This window comes from Aptenodytes patagonicus, chromosome 27, assembly GCF_965638725.1.
Source record: "Aptenodytes patagonicus chromosome 27, bAptPat1.pri.cur, whole genome shotgun sequence".
NCBI classification, from domain to species: Eukaryota; Metazoa; Chordata; class Aves; order Sphenisciformes; family Spheniscidae; genus Aptenodytes; species Aptenodytes patagonicus.
In genome coordinates this window covers 422,413-443,868 of record NC_134975.1, presented here as the reverse complement: position 1 = coordinate 443,868, position 21,456 = coordinate 422,413, and the positions used below count along the sequence as shown (strand labels likewise).

Below are 21,456 nucleotides of genomic sequence, written 5' to 3'. Positions count from 1 at the left end.
GGGCTGGGATCACCTCCTAAATGAGCGGTGAGGATGCTGAGTATCCAGCAGCAGCGCTGAGCTCAGGTATTGCCGATCAACGCTATGGCTCTTCCTCCAGCCGGGCTCAAAAACACCTGGGAAAAAAGAGGGAAGAAATGTTTTTTTTTTTTCCCTGTAATTTTGTGTTTTGGCTGCACAGAGATGCTGGTGAGGGGCAGGGAGAGAGCGATGGCGTCCGTAAGCTGTTCTTGCTGCCAAATGCTCCCCACCGTCAACTCGTTATTTGGGACTCGGAGGTCACGGGTCGGGATGAGGAACTTCTTTTCCCTCTTCTCTCTTTAGCAGCAAACTTCTGAAGACCTTGAAACGCCTTTTGGAGTGACTCAGGTTTCAGAAGGGTGTTGCAAAACTGCGTTTTGCGCAGAAAACAGCTTGAAATTCCCCTTTCTCCGCCCCTCCTCCCTTTTACATCCTTTACGAGGCTGCACTTTTCAAACAAGACCTCCCAGTTCAACTAGCAAAGGCTAATCGAGAAGGAAACTTCCAGCTGCTGCCGAAAGAAAGAAAATAAAAATCAATGAAGCGAAAGTAATCGTGTCATTCGTCTTCAGCCATGGCCGAGTGTGACCCGCTGGAGAGCCTGCAGAAAGAAGCATCTTGCTCCATCTGCCTGGATTATTTCAGCGACCCGGTGTCCATCAACTGCGGGCACAGCTTCTGCCGGGACTGCATCACGCGATGCTCGGGAAAATCGGACCGGAGGTTCGCTTGCCCCCAGTGCCGAGGAATTGCCCAGAAAAGAAAATTTAGACCAAACCGTGAGCTGAGGAACCTGGCGGAGATCGCCAAGAAGCTGAGCTCGAGGGCAGGGTACGCGGCCGCAGCGGGCAGCCTGTGCCCGAAGCATCAGGAACCACTCAAGCTCTTCTGCCAGGAGGACCGGACGGCCATCTGTGTGGTGTGCGACCGCTCCCACGCTCACCGCGCTCACACCGTCGCCCCCATCGAAGAAGCCGCCCAGGAGTGCAAAGTAAGAAATCACAGCAGAGTGCTTTGCTCTGATGTTTGGGGGGTTTTTTTGGGGGCCATCAGAGCCTGAGGTCTGCTAGCCGGGGGCTTCTCCACCTTCCCAAGGATAAGGGGAAGGATGTCCCGTGGGATTTCCCAAGATTTGGGATGTGGCAGGTTGGGCTGAGCTGGCAGATCATCCAGCTGGGGTTGCTTTGCATCGCTGCCTTGGCTCCAGCCCTGTGGTGCAGCCACCCCGGTCTGCAGGCGCCCAGATGCACGGTGAGGGGCACAGCTCGGCTTGGGGACATGCAGAAGGAAGCAGAGACTTCAGGGTGCTGGGTCAGACCCAGCCCACCAGCAAAATCCACCCTTAGGGTCACCCCCAGGTGGCACGAATTGGTTAAAGCCCGATTTTCACCGCAACCTCCAAAGCGGGATTTCAATTTAAGCTGCTCAGGGTGACCTTGTCAGCTTGGATCCCGTTACAAAAAGCCACCGCTTTATTTGCTGTCACCCTCTCCGGGGACCACAAAGGAAGCTGGGGCCGGTAGCTCATAGAAAATACCCAAATTAGCAGAGCTGGACCCCACCTTCGCTCACTTGTGCACAGGCAGGGCTCTCGCTGCTAATTGTTGTGCAAGAATTGGATTGGAAATCCCAGATGAGTTATCCTTTCCACCGTAAATCTCTCCCGGAAGGAATTTCTTTCTGAGCAGCTATCTCAGGATAACCGCGACGATTCTGGGAGGCATTTTTAATTCCCTTGAGGGAGGAGGAGGAGGAGGAGGAGGAGGAGTTGGCGCTTGTGTGGAGGAAGCTCGGTGACATTTCATCCTGCCCGCAGGGGAAGAAATGACTGGGAACGGGGAGGTGAAAGGTGACGTTAGTCACACCGTGAGCACAAAACAAGATGGGGGGGGGGGGGGAGAAGAAGTGAGGGGCAGGAGGGAGAAAGTAAGCTGATAAAAAATAAGAGGGGGTCAGGGCGGGATGTGTGCGCTGCAAACATCCATCGGCATTTGTCGTGGGAGGGTCTTTTAGGGGTAGATGTTAAAAAACCGGGCATTTCTAAGGTGCAATTTACCTCCTCCTAAAAACAAACTCTGGGGACATTATTCATGTTCGTTATTCCTTGGTCTGCAGAAGGAGCTGAAGGTGACAAGTTTGAGCAGAAACGCTGATTCTGCAGATGATGGGAAGTTGCAGCAATTTGGGGGACCTAAGGGTAAAAAATGGATGTTGTGCTCACGAGGGGATAAAATGAGCCAACCAAGGCAGAACAGATTGCGGTGAATGCAGAAAACAACTGGCCACAAATACACCGGGAGAAGGAACTGGCAAAGACTAGAATCGGGGTGTAAATGAGGCTGCAATATTAAATACTGCCTTTATTTGACTCTTCATTCACAAGATGCTTCAGAGAAAAGGTCTGGGGTGAAGAGGAGCCACAGACTAAAGAATACTTAAATATTTCCAAGTTCTGGCGGTCTCACGCTCGAACACACCAGGAATTAGCTAGAGCAACTCTGAAGCCATGCATCCCTCTCCCCAACAACTTGCAGATTAATACTATTATTTTTTTATGCCCAGGAGCAAATCCAAAGCAAACTGAAGAGCCTCAAGGATGAAAGGGAAAGGCTCCAAGGATTAAAACTGACTGGGGAGAAGAGGAGCCAGAAGTGTCTGGTAGGTGCTCGCTGCTGCTGCCTGCACGGAGATATCTTCTGCGGGTCTGATAACAGAGGTTGGATTGGCACCTAAACTTGCAGTGAGGAGGAGAACACCTCCAGCTGCTCCACCCAGACGGGCTCGTCTCTCTTTCACTCGCTCCATCTTGGTGAGGCACCCATGAATGAAACACAGATGTTTCTCAAGGGGAAATTGGCAGCCACAAAACGCTGGTGGAGAGCGAGGTGGTTTCCGAATGGTTGAGGGAAGGTGCTTGCAGCTTAGCTGAGCCACGTTTCAGACAGAGGAGATGGGCATACGGGTCCTCCTGGGCAGATCTGCACGATGGGGTGGTGGGATGGCGCTCCAGACCATCTTCACCGCAGACTGCTGCATCCCAGGAGCCGCTTTCTGCCATCCAGCCCTGGAGATGGGTCAGCCACACCGAGCATGAGGTCCACGGGGGTGCTTGTGTCCAACTCGGACCCTGATGGGGTTTTTCTACTGCTGCGTAGCTGTCTGGGTCCCGGTGAGGGTGGTGGCTCTCGTGGCAGCTTGGGGCATCTGAGCATCCAGATGCAAACACATCTCCTTTGGAGAGTGCACCTTGCCAGACGTTTCCACCACCTCCCAGCCCTGTTTTGGGCTACCAGAGGTTGGGGGATAGATCCGTAGCTCTAAGGAAGTGAGAGATGGTGATTTCCTCAAAAGCAGAAGCAGAAAGCATGACAGACGTTTCACTGCAGCTTCATGAGAACGGGGAAGGCTGCCGGGGTGAATGTGAGCAGAGATGGGCAACGGCTTTCCTGCTAGATAAAGTGGGGATGGAAGGAAAACACCATGAACATGCTGCTGGTTGCTCGTGCCGCAACCCTGGCCGGGGTTCGGTCCCGTCCCATCCAGCTGCTGCCCTCAATGCCAACACCTGGGAGTTTTGGGGGATTGCACGTGCCAGGGACCGTTTCCAACAGCCTCTGCAGGATCTCACTGCTGAATCCTCCCTCTCACCCCAGTGTCCTCAAACACTATCCCAGCAGGATTTGTCCCATCAAACACTTGCAGATGCCTGCATGCAACGCCTGGTCTCCTCCAGGCTGTGGGAAAAACGTGAAGCAACGCTGCCCTCATGTTTCTCGAGCTGAAAAATAAAAACAACCTCCCAGAAAGGCCAGAAGTATTTTATGACTCCACAGGGTATCACACAAAGCTCAAAGGGGACCCAGAGCCACGTGCTACGGACTTAGACTGGCCTCAGGGCCAAAGGCCAGTCCTTGCTCCTGTTTTATTTAACCAGGTTTTGTAGGCCTCAGATTTCTTCTGTTCTCATCCCTCCCCATCTGTTCCTTGCAGCAGCAGACAAGAGCCGAGAGGTGGAAAATCATGTTGGTGTTTAAGCAGCTGCACCAGTTCCAGGATGAGCAGGAGCGTCTCCTCCTGATGTGGCTGGAGGATGTGGAGAAGCAGATAGTGCAGGCCCAGACCGAGAACGATAGGAAGATCTCCGTGGAGATCTTCCACCTGGGCACCCTCATCCGAGAGCTGGAAGGGATGAGCCCACAGCCAGAGAATAAATCCCTGCAGGTGAGAGCAAGGAGTTGGGCGACGGAGTTTGCAATGCTCTGAATGTGCCGTTGAGGTGGTGGTCTCTTCCCCTCTCCCCAGTCTCTTTGCCTTGACATTTTGAGCAGTTTATTTAGATGCTCGTTTCCTGAAGAAGCCGTATTGTACATTGTATGTCAACGTGAATGAGCTATGCTATGTCATGTCCAACCCATGAGGAGGAGGACCCCAGAATTAGTCTTTCAGCATCTTGGAGGTGTCCACCAACTCTTTCCCTCCCAACCCCAGGCAAAGCAAGGGAGATCGATGCACACCTTGCGGGACTGTGTCAAGAGCTAATAAATGAATCCTGGCTTAAGTCCAGGGTGAGGCTACCCAGCATAGGACCACACTTTCCGTCCCCAAGAGACCACGTCAGGCAGGACACAAGCAGAAGCAGCGTTTGGAAGCGGACATGCTGTATTTGAGCATTTCTTCTAGCCAGGGACCGAATGGGCCACTGTGTGAGTACAAGAGGTCCCTGATCTCGCTCTGTGCTGGCACAAGAAGACCCAGACCAAGCAAAGCGTGCTTGCAAACAACAGCTGAGGGAGATAAGGGGTATAAATGGGCCTGAAGATCACTCAAAGTTTAATTCCCGTCTTCTCTCTCCTTTAGGATGCCAGGAGTGCCTTGACCAGGTACGTGGCTCTCCCTTTCCGGAGGGGACAGTTGTCCCCAGCACAGTGTCACAAAGCGGACAGGAATGGGGGAGCAGGAGGGGTTATCCTCTCTACCAGAGTCCCCAGCGCTCAGGGTGAGGAAGAAGCGAGGGAGGAGACGGCCCTGGGACGAGAGCACATCCCCACCACCTCCTCCGTTCAGCTGGAGGAAGCCAATATCCACCACTGAGGAGGTCCAGAGCCAGTGTGTGTCCTCCACAGGGACACTGGGACCACTGATATGCCCAGCAATGTCTCAACTGACTCAACCTGATGCTTGGGGAGAAATAAGCTTACCCGGCAGCTTTTCTAAGCAGGGTTTCTACGTAGCCTGTTCAGCAAGGAAGGAATACAAACGTCTTCTCCTTCCAGGTGTGAAGCAAGGACTTTCCAGCAACTGGCAGAGAAGTTTCCCAGGGTGGAAAAGAGACTCAAGGATTTATCGCAGAAAAACATCGTTCTGAAGGAAGCCCTGAGGAAATTCAAAGGTACAAAGGAAGGGGAAAATCTAAACACACTTCTGCAGCTGGAAAGGAGTGGACACTAGGCAATTATCAGCATAAAGCCCCGGCTAAGGAATGCTAACGATGAGTTACTCAATAACCCTCCTATCTGGGGCTGGAACTGGAAAAGGGAGGGTAACTGTGTTCCGAGGCATATTTGCACGCTCGTCTGAATGCTTGAGTAATGTGAAGGACGGGAGCAAGCCCCTCCCTTTAGCTACACAAAGGAAATGAATCAAATTCTTGATTCCGGTCCTATTTAAACCAAACAGGCTGTGGGTAACATCTAGCCGTCCATGAGGGAGTCAGCGTGAAAAATCAACATATTGCAAACGGATGGTGGTGTATACACAGATAAGCCCTGAATGAGCTATTTTGAGACCGTTCTCCACGTTCAGATAACTGTCCCATTCCCTCCTCTGATCTCCAATGAGTAACTGGTGCAGTCAACTCTGAATTAAAGAAATATCCTCATAAAGCTGGTCACATTGGGTTTGAAGGTCCATCTGTCCATGAGCGGGACTTGTTCACCTGGTGATTTTGCTTGTTTTGCAAGGGGAAAAGTGCACCTCCTCGTATTTACCCGTTTCTAATACGCTCCCTCTCCCCGGTAAACAAACTAACAGCACTTCTCTCCTCCTCTCTCCTTCCAGAGAGTCTCCCAGTTGAACTGGATGTGCAATGGGGTAAGTCACGGGAGACTGGAGGTATACTGGGGTGAAAAAGGGGGCCCAAGCGAGAGAAGACAGCAAAAGCAGGGAATTCACACTCTCCTGGTGGGTTGGCGAGATTAATTTCTCTTCCCCTTTGATCGGAATTAAAAACAGTACAAATCATTAGAGCCTTTGAATAGACCTGTATGGCATATTTCATGGAGAAAGCCTTTACCGAACAGCTTCGGTCAGGCCAAGATTTCATCCCTGGAAAAAAAACAGGGGGGTGCAGGTGGAGAGAAATATCCATCACCTTCCCTCTGACATGCTGGTTTTCTTCTCTCGTGCTTTCCTTCCCATCAGCAAACGTGACTCTGGATCCAGACACAGCAAACCCCCACCTCGTCCTCTCTGAGGACCGGAGGAGCGTGAGGTGGGATGAAACGCCCCAGAATTTGCCCAACAATCCCCAGAGATTTGATACCTACTGCTCCGTGTTGGGTTGCGAAGGCTTCACGGTGGGGAGGCACTACTGGGAAGTGCAGCTGGGGAGCAGGGGATTTTGGGCTGTGGGGGTGGCCAGAGACTCGGCGTGGAGAAAGGGTTGGATTTACCTCTATCCTTCCCAGGGAATTTGGGCTGTTGGCATCTGTGGGGACAAGTTTCAAGCTTTCACCTCCTTCGAAACAGTTCAGCCTCTGAATGGGAGGCCAAGGACTATCCGGGTCTCTCTGGATTACGAGAAGGGACATGTGGCTTTCTTCGATGCCGATAACGAGACCTTGGCTTTTGCTTTTCCTCCGACTTCTTTCAATGGAGAGAAAATCCTGCCTTTCTTCTGGGTTTGGGAGTCCAGGATCCAGCTGGTTCCCTGAGACAGCATGGGCGGCAAGATGGACATTAGATGCTCTGGACAAGCCTTTGGTTTGATCCGGGAAACCACACTATATTTCGGGACTCTATGGACGGTAAGGAAAAAAGTGGAGAAAATGAGTCCCGGTATCCCCTTTGGATCTCATTCTCATGGGGTTGTCAAGAGCAGCAGACTGAGAAGGGATCAACTTGGGCAGACCTCTGGATTTTTTAACATTTGGGTACTCTCCAAGATTTTGCTAGGGAATATGACCCTGGGACGAGCAGGAAAATGAAGCCTATAATTTGTGCAACAACGCCTGGGACACCGATTTCACGGCTTTAATCCCTTCTACTCTTCTCCCATCCTTTCCAATTTTTCCTTGACATTCAGCAATGTTGACTGTTGACATTCAACAATGACGTTCCTGCAGGGCTGAAGAAGCTGGCTCTGGTTCCTGGTTTAGGCACTAGAAAGGAAAAGAGGATACCACTGAATTAAGCGTGGTATCTGCTATTTTCCCACCAAGACCTCTTATGAGCCAAAAACCTCACAGTATTGGCAAGAACATACACATTTTAAGGCTTTGGTGTTGAACCCTGTGGATTTCAGCTGCCTTTCTCAGAGTCGTGGGGTGGGAGAAATCAGAGGTTGGAGGAGTAAAGATGAACAGAAAGAGCTTGAACTCTGCCTTTCTGCAATTTATATGTATACATTGGGGTCAGGAAGCTTAGTAAGCAGTTTTATATAAACTTTTATATGCAAAATGACTGCATTAAAGTGTTTTTCTACATTTCAAGGGCTGTTTTCTCTTTCTTGTTAGAGAGAAACTGGGAAAATGGTGCTGTGCCACCACCAGCATGGCAAACCCTGGTGGCTTTGCTGCCCTCTCTTGACCTGTTTCTTGTAAAGCTCAAATGAAAGCACTTAAAGCCTTTCTCTCTTCATCACAGCTGAGATGGGAGGGAATAGCAATGACTCTTCCTGCTTATGTGCCTGAAAACCACCTGGACTGGAAACCCGGTTGAAAGGCAATGGCAAATGAACGATGCTGGAAAGAAGGGACAACAACAATTTTTGAAAGTAAAGGCATTTAAAGAGGAGGAAAAGGAAGGAAAAGCATCAGTCCAGACTCTCAGCTGTGTCGCTGAAGATCAGAGAAACCTGCTGAGACCTTGCAAGGTCTTGGAGGCACCAGCAATCTCCAGGGACAAGTGAGCATCTTTGATCCATAGCAGTCTCTACAGGGTGTTAGTCTGATGTCCCACCTTACCCCAAGGGCAAAGCTGATGTCCCAGGGGTCAGGAGCGGCAGAAATTTCTTCTGACAGCCAGGAAGGCCCTGCCCTGCAGCGAGTTGTACATTCGAACCCTTAGGGTCACCCAAGAGATGTTAGAGTCCTCCCAAACAGCTCTGCAGATGCTGTCCCAAAGGGTGCTGAGATCCTTCCCAAGCCTTGGCCGGGTCCTGTCCCTCCTGACATCCCAGAAACATTTTCAGCTAGTGGTTGCCTCCCACCCCAGCTACACCACAGCCTCTCTTAGGTGCTAGTAGGGTGTGAAACTCCTATTCTAGTTGCTGTTGAGTCACCAAATCCACAGGTCTCCACTGATTCAAAGGACAGGCTTTGGAGACTGAAAAAATCCCAGTGCCTTCAGGAAAGGGTAAAAATGGGATGGGCATCTCCGATTCTTTTCCTCCCCAGCTGTCTAACTGCTACTTCCCAGCACCGGCAGAGCAATGTAAGTAAATATATCGCCTAAAGCCCTGCTAGAAAGGGGCTGGATCTCAGTTCAACCAATGCCTTAGAACCAGGAAGAGAAATCTCCCTCCTTCCTGATCATTCAAAAGTGAAACAGACTTTGTCGCTCTCCATGGCAGCCAGGATGTCCGTGGAAAGCCTCCAGGATAAAGCCTCCTGCTCCATCTGCCTGGAACTTTTCCAGGGCCCCGTGTCCATCCACTGCGGGCACAGCTTTTGCCAGGCGTGCATCACTCAGAACTGGGAAGGACTGACCACCAACTTCTCCTGCCCCCAGTGCAGGGAGACGGTGCCCCAGCAGAGCCTCTGACCCAACTGGGAGTTGGCCAACACCACTGAAGTAGCCAAGAGCTTGAACCTGCGACTGGTCAAAGAGGTGGAAGGAGGGGAGAACTTCTGCAAGGAGCACCAGGAAACCCTGAAGCTCTTCTGCGAAGATGAAGAAAGGCTTATCTGCGTGGTGTGCAACAGGTCCAAGGCTCACCGTAACCATTCTGTGGTTCCTGTGGACGAGGCTGCCCAGCAGTACAAGGTGAGGTGTTTTTGGGCACGTTGACACACAAAGGGCCAGAAGTTCCCGGTGTTGCTGCTCCTGATGGGTGCAGATACCTGTATAGCCTTTGGGCTGTGGGATAAACCACCTGTGGACTCACCCATCCTCGTGTCTTGATGCCAACTTGAGGTGGCATCACCTGCCCTGAGGAAGAGGTGGGCATAGGAGCACCACGCTTTTGGTCAAGAGCGTGATGACCAAAGGGTCATCTGCCCCAGGGTCCAGTCACAAGCAGAGGCTTAGAGAAGAGCAAGAAGCTGATGCATACGAGTTCGCACCACCACAATCCCCATGTAACATTCTAACCTCACAATTTGCAGTGCCAGGGGTTTACTGCGCCTCATGAGGGTTTGTTTATCCAGCAGCCATAAATGGCTCTCTCCTCCAGGATGCGGGGCCCTTATCAAGATCAGCTATGCTGAAGATCAGCAGGAAAAAAAAAGAAAGACATCCTCAGCCCTTCTCCTACCCCACAGCTCCCTGAAATCTCCTTGACCTTGTTTAAAAAAAAAAAAAAAGGGGGGGGGGGGGAGGTTAATAGCTTTGAAACAGTCACGGGTGTCACAAAACTTTCCCAACACTTACTTCAAGAGCAGTCAGGAGTTCACCGTTGTTTCTGCTGGGCATGGCGAGTTATGCCAAAATCCATGAGATCTGCAACCATGACTGAATTTCCAAAGAAATTGACTCCCCCCCCCCCCCCCCCGATCTTCGCCCTCAGCCTCTTATTTGTATTTTTTTCTAAATTCTAAAAGCCTTACATCAATTACTAGCATCTGACTTAAGACTAAGCTGAGAAAAAAACCACTTTTCAAATGAAGGTAGTGTTTCTCCCAGCTAAATGGCCCTGCTCACAGCAAAATGCCATCCTCCAGAGATCGAAGCTTTCTTACACCGGCAGCAGATGCAGGTGCCAGGCCCATCCGTCTCCTGCCGCTGCGGACCAGCTGGTGTTAGACGTGAAAGCTCTTCAGCTGGCCTGCTTGCAATCTGCAATGAGCCTGCTCAAATTTTGCATTGAGCCTTTTTTTTTTTTCCCTCTTGGCGTCACGCCTCACGAGGTACTTTCCAGCAATGACACCTCTGTGGGCAAGCTCAGGCCACCCTGAAATTGGTTTCCTCCTGCAATAGAGAAGCTGGAAAGACCCAGAATGGGTTTTGAGCCAGCCGTGGACCAGGAAGCACCGTTGGTGTTGCAATAGCAAAGAGCCTACCTCTGATGCCAGACAACGATGCCATGAAACAAGGGACTGACTTCTTTCCTCTCAGGAATGAATTCAGGCCCAACTGCAGCTTCTGAAATTAGAGCAAGAGGCACTTCAATCTTCCGTGGAGGATAGAGAAGACAGAGTCCAGGACGATGCTGTAGGCGCCCATCAGTTTTCCTTGGCAGAGGATGGGGGAAGAAAGGAGGAACATCTCCTCTTCCTCTCTCCCATGGGAGGGTGATGCTCAAGGGGTGTGGGGAAGGGAGAGTGGGTTTGTATCTTCCCCAAATGCATCTTTTTGGTGGGTCCCCCTAACACATGACCCACCGTCGACTCTTGATGCTCTCGTCCCACTCTACTTTCCTTTACCCACTTTGGTTTGCCCTTGGCAGAAGAGGACAGAAGCTGAAAAGCAGAAGATTGTGACCAAATATAAGCAGCTGCAGAAGTTCCTGGAGGAGCAGGAGTCCTTTTTGCTGGCCCAGCTGGACACAGAGATAATGAACACACATGAAGGAATCCTCACCAGGCTTTTGGAGGAGACCACGAGCCTGGGCACGCTGGCTGGGGAGATGGAGAGGATATGCCAGCAGCCAGGCTGTGAACTCCTGAAGGTGAGACCCCAGGCTTCCCAAAATTACTGTGAAGGCACTGGTTGAGCACCCGCTTGGTCTCCGGCTCCCAAGTTTTATACCCCAACATGCTAAAAGAGCCACTTCATTACAGTGGGACCTCGGTACTCCAAGGGGAGGTATTCCAGGTCACTAAGTCTCTTTTTCTCTCTCATCTAGGACATCAGAACCACCTTGCGCAGATATGCGGTCCTTCTCCTATCAAAATTTCACCACAACAGAGCAGCTTTATGGCAGGATACCAGGAGAAATCACGTAGCGACGGGTTGGCCCTTCTGCAACACGGCCTTTGGACTTGACTGAGGATGCTGGGGTTTGGAAGAAGGGCTCTTCCTCTCTGCTTAATTAATGATAAATTCAGACTGGCACCGACGACTCAGTCACCTGCATGAGCTGAACGAGGAGGACAGGGTTCCATTTCTGAAGGGCGCAGGTTCCCGTGCTCTCAAAGTGAATATCTGGTGGGGGCACGTTGGGGAAGACTCTTAAGCCGTTGCTGAAGAAATAGCTCAGCGTAACAAAAATGAGCATCATCCTGGAACAAGTTGTCAGGGTGCACAAGGGCTGGTGGCTCCCTATGGAGCCGCACGCAACCGTACAGGGAGTGGAGACATCACCAGCCATAGCCCCATTCCACGCACCTGAGCAAGGAGGACCAAGCAGGGTTTGGGAAGAGCAGCTGGGGGCAGCCCAGAGCATCAGGCAGGTCCATGGGCAGGAGGCAGGGCTGGGGGCAAGCCAAGAAGGCAGCCCATGGGGTGGACCGGCAGGGTCCATGGCCACACATGGATGCTCCTCCAAAGCAGCTTGCAAAAGGGCTAAATGCTTCGAGGCCTAAATAGAGCCCCTGGACCATGGGCAGGGGGTGGGGGGTCCCAGGTGGGGCAGCTCAGGGATGTTAATTCCCGTCAGGACCCTGACACAGCCACCTCATCCTTTCCCAGCTGAAGCAGATCAATAAACATCTACAAGGGCGATTGTGTGATCATGTTGTGTAATTTGCTGTCTAAGATCATAGAATCATAGAATCATAGAATCATAGAATCATTGAGGTTGGAAAAGACCTCTAAGATCATCGAGTCCAACCGTCAACCCAACACCACCATGCGATGCGCATGGTGATGCGCGATACGGTGCAGACCCATCATCTTCCCTCCACTAATTTTTCCCACTGACTGCTGATAAGACATTGAGTAGCAAACTACAACCAGGCGTAAATACATCCCCTCTTTCCTTCCAGGTGCGAGAGGGAAACGTTCTCGCAGCCACTCAATATTCCCCCTGAGCTGGAAAAGAAATTCTGTGATTTCAGAGAGAAAACCGCAGTCATCAAGGAGGCCATGGAGAAATTTCAAGGTACCATGCGCAGGTCCAGAAAGGAAAACGTCATCGTGCCTCTTGGTGGGGAGGGATGGAGTGAAGCCATGTGAAAGAAATACATCCTGGTGGTTGAATGAGGGTTTTTTTTTCAAGATCCAATAATGAGATTGCAAATGAGCAGCGAGTGTTCGTCTGATATTACCTGCCTGCTGCTGCTGTTGCCTGTTGCATTGGGTCCCACACGTTTCACATGAACTACGTGGAGATAGTGTCTTGCTGCTCTCCCGTGCTCCTCATCGCAGACACGCTCCAATGCATCGTTGTACTCGTTTTCTTTGCCGCAGCCCCTCTGTGCCTGGGTGAATTTCATATGCGTAGTCCTGTTTTTCTCCTCTCCTTCCTCAAGTTTCTCTACATCCCCCCAAGCCTGTTCCTGATTCTCTGGATTTTTGCAGAAATCCAGAATCAGACCAATTTATCTTTCTGCCTCTTTCTCTTTCCTCTGGGCATACTGGAGTTCAAACTTCCTTTAACAAGTAAGTGAACCGAACATGTGCCCAACCAATCCAGCACATTAAATCAAAAAATAGAGTAAAACAAGCTTTGCTGCCCCCAAAGATTAACCTAAAGTGCTCTGCTGCTTCCTTTCCTCCTTCTCCCATCCTGGTCCCACCACGAGACAATGCCTGGAGGCGTCCCAACCGAATTGGATGGATGGAAACAGAGAGAAAAAGCCCTGTGCCCCCCAAAATCTGCTGCAATGAACCTGACTCTCTCTCCACCTCCAGCACAGATGACGCTGGACCCAAAGACGTCCAATGCTCAGCTTTAGCTCTTGGAAGGCTGCAGGGGCATGTAGTGGGGAAGCTGTGAGCGGGACCTGCCCTCCAACCCGGAGAGGTTCAAAGTCCATCCCTGCGTGCTGGGCTCGAGGGGCTTCACATCGGGTTGGCACTGCTGGGAGGTGGAGATCTACGGACAAGGCATGTGGGCCATCAGGGTGGCCAAGGAGTCGGTGCCGAGGGAGAGTCGGTTTCCCCTGAAGCGGGGGTACGGGCACTGTGTCATAGCAGAGTTGGGTACAAGGCTCTGACCTCTCCTCATGTCACCCCCTTGACCCTACACAATGTCCCTCAGCGGATACGAATCTGCTTGGACTGTCAGGAAGGGAGGGTGGTGGTTTTTGATGCTGTGAGCAAGGCACGGATCTTTGCTTTTCTCTGGGCTTCTTTCAAAGGGGAGACAGTCTACCCATGGTTCCTGGTGATGGAGGATGCTCACCTCAAACTTTTTTCCCAAGGCATAGGGAAAAAAAAAACATCCACTCACCCCTGGGAAGCAAACCAGGGTCTGAGTTTTGTCCCAGTTCCACCATAAGACTCTGCAGCTCCTGGTGCTACAATAAACGTGGGCTATGCAAAACGTTGCATGGAGCAGGAGCTCTGCAAAGCTTTTGCATGGCTCCGAGCTTTGATGACCCTCCAGAAGTTCCTGTCCTGGGCTGGAGGTTCTGGACAGCCTTAGACCGACCCATCTCTCCATCCCAGATGCTACCATAGCTGGAGATGGAGCCACTGGGCAGAGGGGAATTGGTGGGACCAGAGAGACCGTATGCCAGGGCCAACCTAGAAAAGGAATCGCGGGAAGGGGGACTCCCCAAGCACATCCCAACCTCAATGATTGTTTACATGTTTAATGCAAAATACAGACATAGCTGCTGGAGCTGGCACCTGCCCTGCCGTCAAGGACAACCTCTTCCCTCCAACCCAAGCCTCAAATGGAAGGGTAGCGGTGTTCAAGTTCCTTTCCTTTAGTGGAAAATGGGACCATTTCCCTGCCTTAAAATATATTTTGATGTTTTAATCACTAAATGACTGTTCCTGGGTGCCTGCAAACTCGCACCGATGGGGAATTAAAAGTAAATGTGCAATTCTAAGTAATTTCGGCCTTGTGTGTTTTTTCTTTTTTTTTTTGGGTGGGTTTTCTTTGGAAATTGCTTAAAATAACTGGAGGAAGGAAAAAAATCATCCTCGTTCCTCTCTAAAACCCACTGCACAGGGAGGTGATAAACCTGAGTTTTCTGCACTGTCAAACACAGCAAGTCTGTGGAAATAGAGGCAGTGAAAAGTCAGCAGCAATCCAGGAGTTGGAGTCGTTTGCAGCTCGGTTGGACCCTGACTCAATGTGTAAGGGGAGTCAGAATTGGGAATAAACACACAGAAATGGGACTGCTCCTTTTGGCGTTGGCTCAACGTGATCCCTGACGCACTGGGCTTTGGTCAAGCAAGAGATTGGACTTTTTCCTTGAGAATATAAAAGAGACACAGGGGTTCAGATGAAGGTCCATCAAGCCCTTGTCCTGTCCCCAAAAGTAGATGCCTAGGAAAGCAGATAAAAGCAGGGCAAGGATGACGATGGGCCCAGGAGCTCCGCTTAAGCAGCCTAAATGGATAATTAAAGAATTACAAGGTTATAATGAGAGGCATGGAGAGATTTGATGTCTGGCTCTGTCCTCTCTCTAACCCTGTTGGGCAGCTGCAGATAGTGATATAGTCCTTCTCCTTTCCAGGCTGGATAATCCCAATCTCTCGCCATCCATCCTGGCCTTCAGTTTGGTGGCCTGGCACTGTCTGCCTTGTACTGGGAAGCCCCAGACTGGTCCCCGTACCCAGCTATGGCCTCACATGTGCTGATGGAGGGGAGAAATCCCTCCCCTCTCCACTCTTGCTAACGCGGCCCCGTATGGGGTTGATATCTTTGGTGCATGGTCCCACTGCTGACTCATGGACAACTTGTCACCCCCAAGACCCCAGAGTCCTGTTCCATGGTTGGTCCTGGTGCAAGAGGGTATCCCACCCCGAGTTTCATGAGATTTCTCCCCAAGCACTTCTCCAGCCCGTCCTGGTCCCGCTGAAGAGCAGCCCTGCCCTCCAGCCTCTTATCTGCTAACTCACATCTGGCTCAGAAAGTCAACTGAGCCGAAACCAGTGGGAGGCTGGCAGGAGGTGAGGAGGAAGCACTGTGCGTGCTCGCTCCCTTCTCGCTCCTCTTCAAGCCTCCCGTGCCGCCGTTTCGTGGCGTTAGGGCTGGGGGTCGATTTCCCCCGTTTGCAACGAGAAAACGGCCCAGAAGGAGGAACGTCCTCCTCTTCTTCCTGCCAAGTGAAGCTCATTTGATCCTATCCCGGAGGTAGGTTGGGAAGGGCCATGGCTACGCAGAGCCCGTCGGAAAAGCTGCACAGCGAAGCCTCCTGCTCCATCTGCCTGGCTTATTTCCAAGACCCCGTCTCCATCCACTGCGGCCACAACTTCTGCCGGGCGTGCATCACCCGCTGCTGGGAAGGGCTGGAGGTACATTTCTCCTGCCCACAGTGCAGGCAGACGGCTTTGCAGAAGAGTTTCCGTCCCAGCAGGGAGCTGGCAAATATTGCCGAAATCGCCAGGCAGCTGAGCCTGCGGGCAGGAGGAAGAGGAGCAGCGGGACGGGAGAATTTGTGCAGGCAGCACCAGGAGTCCCTGAAGCTCTTCTGCAAGGAGGACCAGCAGCCCATCTGCGTGGTGTGTGACAGGTCCGAGGCTCACCGCTTCCACGCCGTGGTCCCCGTTGAAAAAGCTGCCCAGGAATATAAGGTAAAGCCCAGGGATGTGCTTGCAGCTCCCTCAACCTCACGGAAAACCCCCTTTCAGGGTCGAAGCGCAGCCGTTCGGGTGCACCTGCTCTCCGTACACCTCTGTGGTGCAGCTGCAAATGGGGATCTTTGGGTGTCACTTACCCACGTGCTTCCTGTTTGCATTTTATTGCACGGACATTTGTTTTTCGCAATGTTCCTATCAGGGTTTCCCCCCCCCCCCCCCCCCCCTTTAATTTATTAATCTTTGCCAACAGCCTGGGAGAAATTAAAAAAATACCTTGTTAGCCTTTTTCCTCTTTGAACTCTGCTGTTGACTCAACTGTACTGAAATACTGACAATGATTAATATTCAAAACGTAAAAATGCCCAAGAATTCCTTTTTTTTTTTTTTTTAACATGGTTACATCAGTTATTGAGGGCAATTCTGCATATTTGTTCCTCTATTCACCGTTTCTTTAGTTTCAAATACAGAGAAATAATTTTCTCCTGTCTTTTCCCCTTCTCTGCTCCTTTTCTGTTTTCCTGCTAATCCGAACCTGTTCTCGTCATCTTTCTCACCAAGAGGTCGAGCACTTGGCAGAGCCATGCAAACACAGTGCAACATCGTGCAGCGTTAACAGGAGGAACTCCTTGCTGCAAGATGTTGCTGATGCTGAAGGTTTCTGTGGGTTCAGAAAGCACTGATATAAATGCACGCTAAATAAATCCACTGAGGGTTATTAAATACAGAGATATTTATCCCAGAGCCACCAATTTCCAGAGGCTGCAAGTGTTTTTGAGGGAAATCTCACTACGCACTTATCTTGCTCTTATATGCTTCCCGGGACATGGGCTATCGATTACTGTTGGTGTTTTGCTCTTCTGCAGGATTTTTCCCCGATGTTTGCAGCGAGGTTGGTGTTTGCAGGTTGCATTTTCTTTGCGCAGATCTTCAGAACATCGTAGGTCACTTTTGGACCTTCTTCCTCCTCCAGCTTTTCTCCTTGCAGAGGACCCAGTGTTTAGGCAAAGCCTCTCCCATCTAAGACGAGGGCAGAAGTAATTTTAGTGGAGAAAAAGGATTTTTCTCAGCTCCTCCAAGAACATCTTTTCTTCTTCCTCAGGAAGAAATCCAAGCCCGCCTACAGGCTTTAAAGGAGGAGAGAGAAAAATACCTGGAAAGCAGAAAAACCGGAGTAAGGAAGAGCTCGTACCTGGTAGGTGCCCTCCAGCAGGAGCCTGGGGGATCGTGGGTCTCCCCCCTCCCCTCCCCAGCTTTGCTGGTGTATTTTGAGGCCAGATCTTGCATATTTGGTTTGCAGAGTGTTGTGCCATTTGCTCTGGGCACCGGCCAACCCTGTGTTTATCTGCTGGGGTTTCACATCAGCTGGAGCCTGCACCAGGGAGATAACATTGCCCCGCCAGCTCCCTTGCGGAGGAGCTGCAGACTGCCCCCAGCCTGGTATAGAGAGATGGGCTGGAAGGCTTTTTTCCCCTAAACTCTGTATATCTCCCTCTTACAGAGCCCAGTTGAGGTTGCATCTTTTGGTTTTGCTTCCAGGCTAAGCCTCCTGGATAGTCCCTGCTACTACCTAAATCCCCAGAAAGAGGGTTTACTGTTAAATTCACCCTTGTATTGACTGAGTATCACTGAGGACATGGTATCCTAGAACCAGCCTGGTGGCCTTGAAGCATTAACCTGTTTTTCTTGGGCACGGTGAGATTTTTCTGTAGCCCCCATCATCTCCTGCCCATCTTGCAGAGCTTCACTGGAGGCTACTGTGATTCCGTCTGCAAAGGTCTGGGGTTGTTGCAGCCCCACAGACTGCGTCAGCCTCAGAGATGTGACACTAATAGAAACTAGAATGATGTAAAAATAATCCATGAGGGAAGTTTTTGCTAGTGTTTCAGGTGCTAGAGTCGTAGAGAGGTCACGCCATGCCTTCTGCTGCGTGGGGAGGTCTCCCGCCCCTCTTTCATCCCCTTTGCCCTCATCCCTGATCCTGGCAGGAGAAAACCAAAAATGAAGGGAGGAAGATAGTGTGCGAATTCGAGCAATTGCACCAATTTTTGAAGGACCAAGAGCGCCTCCTCCTGACCCAGCTGGCAGACCTGGACCGGGCCATCACCAGGGTCCAGGAGGAAGCAGTGGTAAAGGTCTTGGAAGAGGTGTTCCACCTCGACACCCTGATCTGGGAGATGGAGGGGAAATTCCAGCAGCCGCCAAGCCAATTCCTGCAGGTGAGAGCCCAAAGCATCAGGGCTGGTTGGGAAAGGAGGGACAGAGCAAAGCCTGAGACCTGGGAGCCAAAAATTCAGCCCCGTTGGAACTCCCTGGTGTCTTCTAGCATTGCGGCAGGTGGGATCATCACATGGGTAGTGTCCTTCTTTGCTACTGCGTTGCCATAAAAATATATAACTTTTGTTAGAAGACACAACACTTGTTCCGCTTCCCCAACTGTCTCTCCTCTCTCTTCCCACCTTTAGGACATCAAAAGACTCTTGAATAGGTAACGTGGCTCCTTCCCACTTTACCCACACTCTGATGCTTGGAGAGGTCTGGATGCCAACTGGGTGAATCCTGAGGTCGGGGTTTCAAACCAGATGGATGCAGTCGATAGCTCAGCCTCCCACAACGGTGCTTTGTTTGACAAAAATGTCCGTTCAGCGACTGCCCGGGGGAAACCAACTGCAAAGAAACAGGGCAGGGAAAAGGGGGATTTTATTTGCTCCTGGATAAGTATCCTCAGCCCATCCCATAGCTTCTCCTGGATTGTTTAATGAGAACAAAATGAGCAATCAAATATATCACACATGTTTTTTACCCTCTTTTGCTCTCTTCGCAGTTGTGAGATGAAGTTCAACCCTCCAGTGGAGATTTCCTCCGAACTGGAAAGAAGACTTGAGGACTTTGTTCAGAGAAATGTCCTCGTGAGAGGCATGCTGAGGAAATGCCAAGGTACCGAGCAGGGTTAAGAGAGGGCACGTTGCCTTTTGTGCCTGATATCTGGGAGAAACTCGGTTCTTGTGTGCCGGCTGCTAATGCAAAACCCACCTAGTAACTGTTGTAAATAAATGCAGCTGAAACTTTTAACCAGAGAAGGACACTGACAGTTTTTCCTGGGGCAAAAATAGTTGGGAATTGGAGAGGAGAGAAAAACAAGCTCAGCAAAGGAGTCTCCTCTCCCACGTCTCACGTAAAAAAGCAAATTCAAACAGAGCTGCTGGTGTGGTTGTTCCCATCGCTTCCGAGCTGGTGGGAAAATTAAAGTTCATGTGGGAAGAAAGCCAGGGAGGGGATGCTACAACAGGGGGAGAAATCCATTGCAATGTCTCTTGGAGCTGAGCTTAGCTTGGCCAGGAGGTTCATCTGCCCTGGCTTTGGGAGAGTTATATAGCTATCACAGCATAAACACCTGCACCAGAGCAACTCAACCCAGAGCCTTTGCACCCGGCCAAGCCCTCACACCCTCAATATTTCCCCTCCCAAGTCTCCCATTAGCTGTTTCACCTCCCCAGCCTGCATGATAAAGCTAAGCTGCAGCCAGTTTGTCTGACACATAAACCTGATACCATGAAATCTCTCTCCTCTTTAGACAGCCTGATGTTTAAATTGCAAGAGCCAAGTAAGTCGATGGTAGTGGGTGGGAGAAAATGGGGTTTTGGCTTGTGGAAGAGATTCCTATGGAAAAAACAACGCAATCCCCCCGGGGAGAGGAAGGGAAGGGTGACAGCATCCTGACGTTGATGGTCCTGGTGTATCCAGGGGCTGAGATATGGTCCTAATAAAGCCAAATGCCCCTCTGGGACCTGAAGAAAGGGAACACCTGAGAAGAGCATTTGTACTTTCCCTTCCCACCCCATGAATTTCCCACCATCCCCTCCCCATGCCTCTGCTCCATGCTTTGTCCTCTCCCCCTTCTCCTTCCACCCAGGGGTATCTCTGCTGGGGGACCCCAAGCCTAGCGCCAGCCCCAGACCTGCCCGTGCCCCCCATGAAGCATCCAGAGCTGGGAGAAACAGGAGCGCGGGGCGGGTCCCAGATGCTGGGAGGAAAAGAAATATCTCGAGCCTCTCCTGGGGCCAAGCCCTACCTCCAGTACTCTGGTTCTCCCTTGTCCTGCAGCCAACGTGACTCTGGACCCGGCCACGGCTCACCCCAACCTTCACCTCTCCGAGGACCGAAAACAAGCCAGGGGCCAGCTGACTCAGCAGGACCTCCCGGACAACCCGGAGAGATTTGACTTCGAACCCTGCGTGCTGGGCTGCGAGGGCTTCACCTCAGGGAGGCATTTCTGGGAGGTGGAGGTGGGACAGGGGGGCGTCTGGGCCCTGGGGGTGGCCCGAGCGTCGGTCAAGAGGAAGGGACCGATGAGCCTCACCCCCAAGGAGGGGGTCTGGGCGCTGGAGGCTTATCACTCACTCACATCCCCCCGTGCCAACCTGCGCCTGAACCCGCTTCCCAGGAGGATACGGGTCTCCTTGGACTATGAAGGGGGGAGGGTGGCATTTTTCAGCACAGATGATGATGCTTCCATCTTGGTTTATACCAGAGCCTTGTTCAATGGGGAGAGGGTCTTCCCCTGGTTCAAGATGGGGATGGGGGCTCGTTTGCAAGAAATCACCCAAACCCCACCCTCAGAGGACCAGTCGGTGACGGGGCAGCTGATGTCCCCCCTGGACTGGGTAGGATTCAGATCTCCCCTCCGAATCTGTCCTTGAGATGTCTGTCAATCAGACCTTAACGAAAGGGACGTCTCCTGTGTGGTGCCAGCTGTTTGCTGTGGTTGCTCAGAGCATCTCGCCAAGCTAACTTGCTGCTCCTCTCCCACTTCCATCTCCATTGGGAGCTTTGGGATGGCACCTGTACAGCAAGGATGGGGAGATGAGACACCAGCAGACAGCGGTGAGGAGAAAGGATCAGCTGGTATGAGGTGATGGAGTCAGCACATCAGAAGGGAGGGAACATCGAGGGGTTGATCAAGGATGGAGAGCACTCAGGATTTTCAAATGTGTGGTCTTTTTTAATTTATTTTGCCTTTAACGGACTGAATCCTCCTGTTTATATCTCTTTCCAAAGTGTTTTCTTTCTGACATCAATTGCAAGGCAGATGCAGTGTCTGTTTTGCCAAGGGAGGTGGCCTTTCACTACAAACTGGCTTGGTTTGGGGAGCTGGTCTCTATCTCTGTCTACGTTTCTGATATTTATTTTAAATAAAAGAACATTTTGTTTTGCACTCTCCACTTTCTGCCTTGCTATGGATGTATTTTTCTGGATTTCTTAGCTTTTGGGTCAGCAAGATTAAGAAAAGCTGCACAGGATGGGGACACCTCGCTTACCTTTCCACCTTCTCGTGGTGGACCTCCAGTCATTCAAGCCCCCTTTGCAGGCAGTGAAGGGAAACAAAGCCACCTGGAATGCAATTTTCCACACCATTAC

At 51.2% G+C, this 21,456-nt stretch overlaps 3 protein-coding genes across 5 annotated transcripts; all 3 read left to right on the top strand.

Annotated features, from left to right (window-relative positions):
- The first annotated feature begins 147 nt into the window (after window positions 1–147).
- LOC143171541 (E3 ubiquitin-protein ligase TRIM7-like) lies at window positions 148–7,724 on the top strand. Its single transcript, XM_076360620.1, has 7 exons — window positions 148–1,012; window positions 2,584–2,679; window positions 4,012–4,242; window positions 4,879–4,901; window positions 5,295–5,410; window positions 6,079–6,111; window positions 6,442–7,724. The coding sequence occupies exons 1-7, from the start codon at window positions 596–598 to the stop codon at window positions 6,951–6,953; spliced, it is 1,428 nt and encodes a 475-aa protein (XP_076216735.1). The 5' UTR covers window positions 148–595; the 3' UTR covers window positions 6,954–7,724.
- Window positions 7,040–11,389, top strand: LOC143171331 (zinc finger protein RFP-like). The gene is made up of 4 exons (XM_076360259.1): window positions 7,040–7,046; window positions 9,038–9,225; window positions 10,847–11,068; window positions 11,246–11,389. The coding sequence occupies exons 1-4, from the start codon at window positions 7,040–7,042 to the stop codon at window positions 11,387–11,389; spliced, it is 561 nt and encodes a 186-aa protein (XP_076216374.1).
- Window positions 11,390–15,507: 4,118 nt separating this feature from the next.
- LOC143171540 (E3 ubiquitin-protein ligase TRIM39-like) lies at window positions 15,508–21,260 on the top strand. 3 transcript variants are annotated; one of them, XM_076360619.1, is made up of 7 exons: window positions 15,508–16,035; window positions 17,141–17,233; window positions 18,093–18,257; window positions 18,504–18,526; window positions 18,863–18,975; window positions 19,613–19,642; window positions 20,143–21,260. In XM_076360619.1, the coding sequence occupies exons 1-7, from the start codon at window positions 15,613–15,615 to the stop codon at window positions 20,736–20,738; spliced, it is 1,443 nt and encodes a 480-aa protein (XP_076216734.1). In that variant the 5' UTR covers window positions 15,508–15,612; the 3' UTR covers window positions 20,739–21,260. The 3 variants fall into 3 exon arrangements, with proteins under 3 accessions (XP_076216734.1, XP_076216732.1, XP_076216733.1); XM_076360617.1 differs by having other exon boundaries at window positions 18,027–18,257; XM_076360618.1 differs by lacking the exon at window positions 19,613–19,642 and having other exon boundaries at window positions 18,027–18,257.
- The last annotated feature ends 196 nt before the right edge of the window (window positions 21,261–21,456 follow it).

What these genes read in the sequence shown, in the direction of transcription:
- LOC143171541 (XM_076360620.1), top strand. Translation starts at nt 596, where the DNA reads ATGGCCGAGTGTGACCCGCTGGAGAGCCTGCAGAAAGAAGCATCTTGC. An exon ending in AAGCCGCCCAGGAGTGCAAA is followed by an intron (nt 1,013 to 2,583) that starts GTAAGAAATCAC and finishes TTTTATGCCCAG; the next exon opens with GAGCAAATCCAAAGCAAACT. An exon ending in GCCAGGAGTGCCTTGACCAG is followed by an intron (nt 4,902 to 5,294) that starts GTACGTGGCTCT and finishes TTCTCCTTCCAG; the next exon opens with GTGTGAAGCAAGGACTTTCC.
- LOC143171331 (XM_076360259.1), top strand. An exon ending in AGGCTGCCCAGCAGTACAAG is followed by an intron (nt 9,226 to 10,846) that starts GTGAGGTGTTTT and finishes TGCCCTTGGCAG; the next exon opens with AAGAGGACAGAAGCTGAAAA. An exon ending in CAGGCTGTGAACTCCTGAAG is followed by an intron (nt 11,069 to 11,245) that starts GTGAGACCCCAG and finishes TCTCTCATCTAG; the next exon opens with GACATCAGAACCACCTTGCG.
- LOC143171540 (XM_076360617.1), top strand. Translation starts at nt 15,613, where the DNA reads ATGGCTACGCAGAGCCCGTCGGAAAAGCTGCACAGCGAAGCCTCCTGC. An exon ending in CGCCAAGCCAATTCCTGCAG is followed by an intron (nt 18,258 to 18,503) that starts GTGAGAGCCCAA and finishes TCCCACCTTTAG; the next exon opens with GACATCAAAAGACTCTTGAA. An exon ending in ATCAAAAGACTCTTGAATAG is followed by an intron (nt 18,527 to 18,862) that starts GTAACGTGGCTC and finishes CTCTCTTCGCAG; the next exon opens with TTGTGAGATGAAGTTCAACC.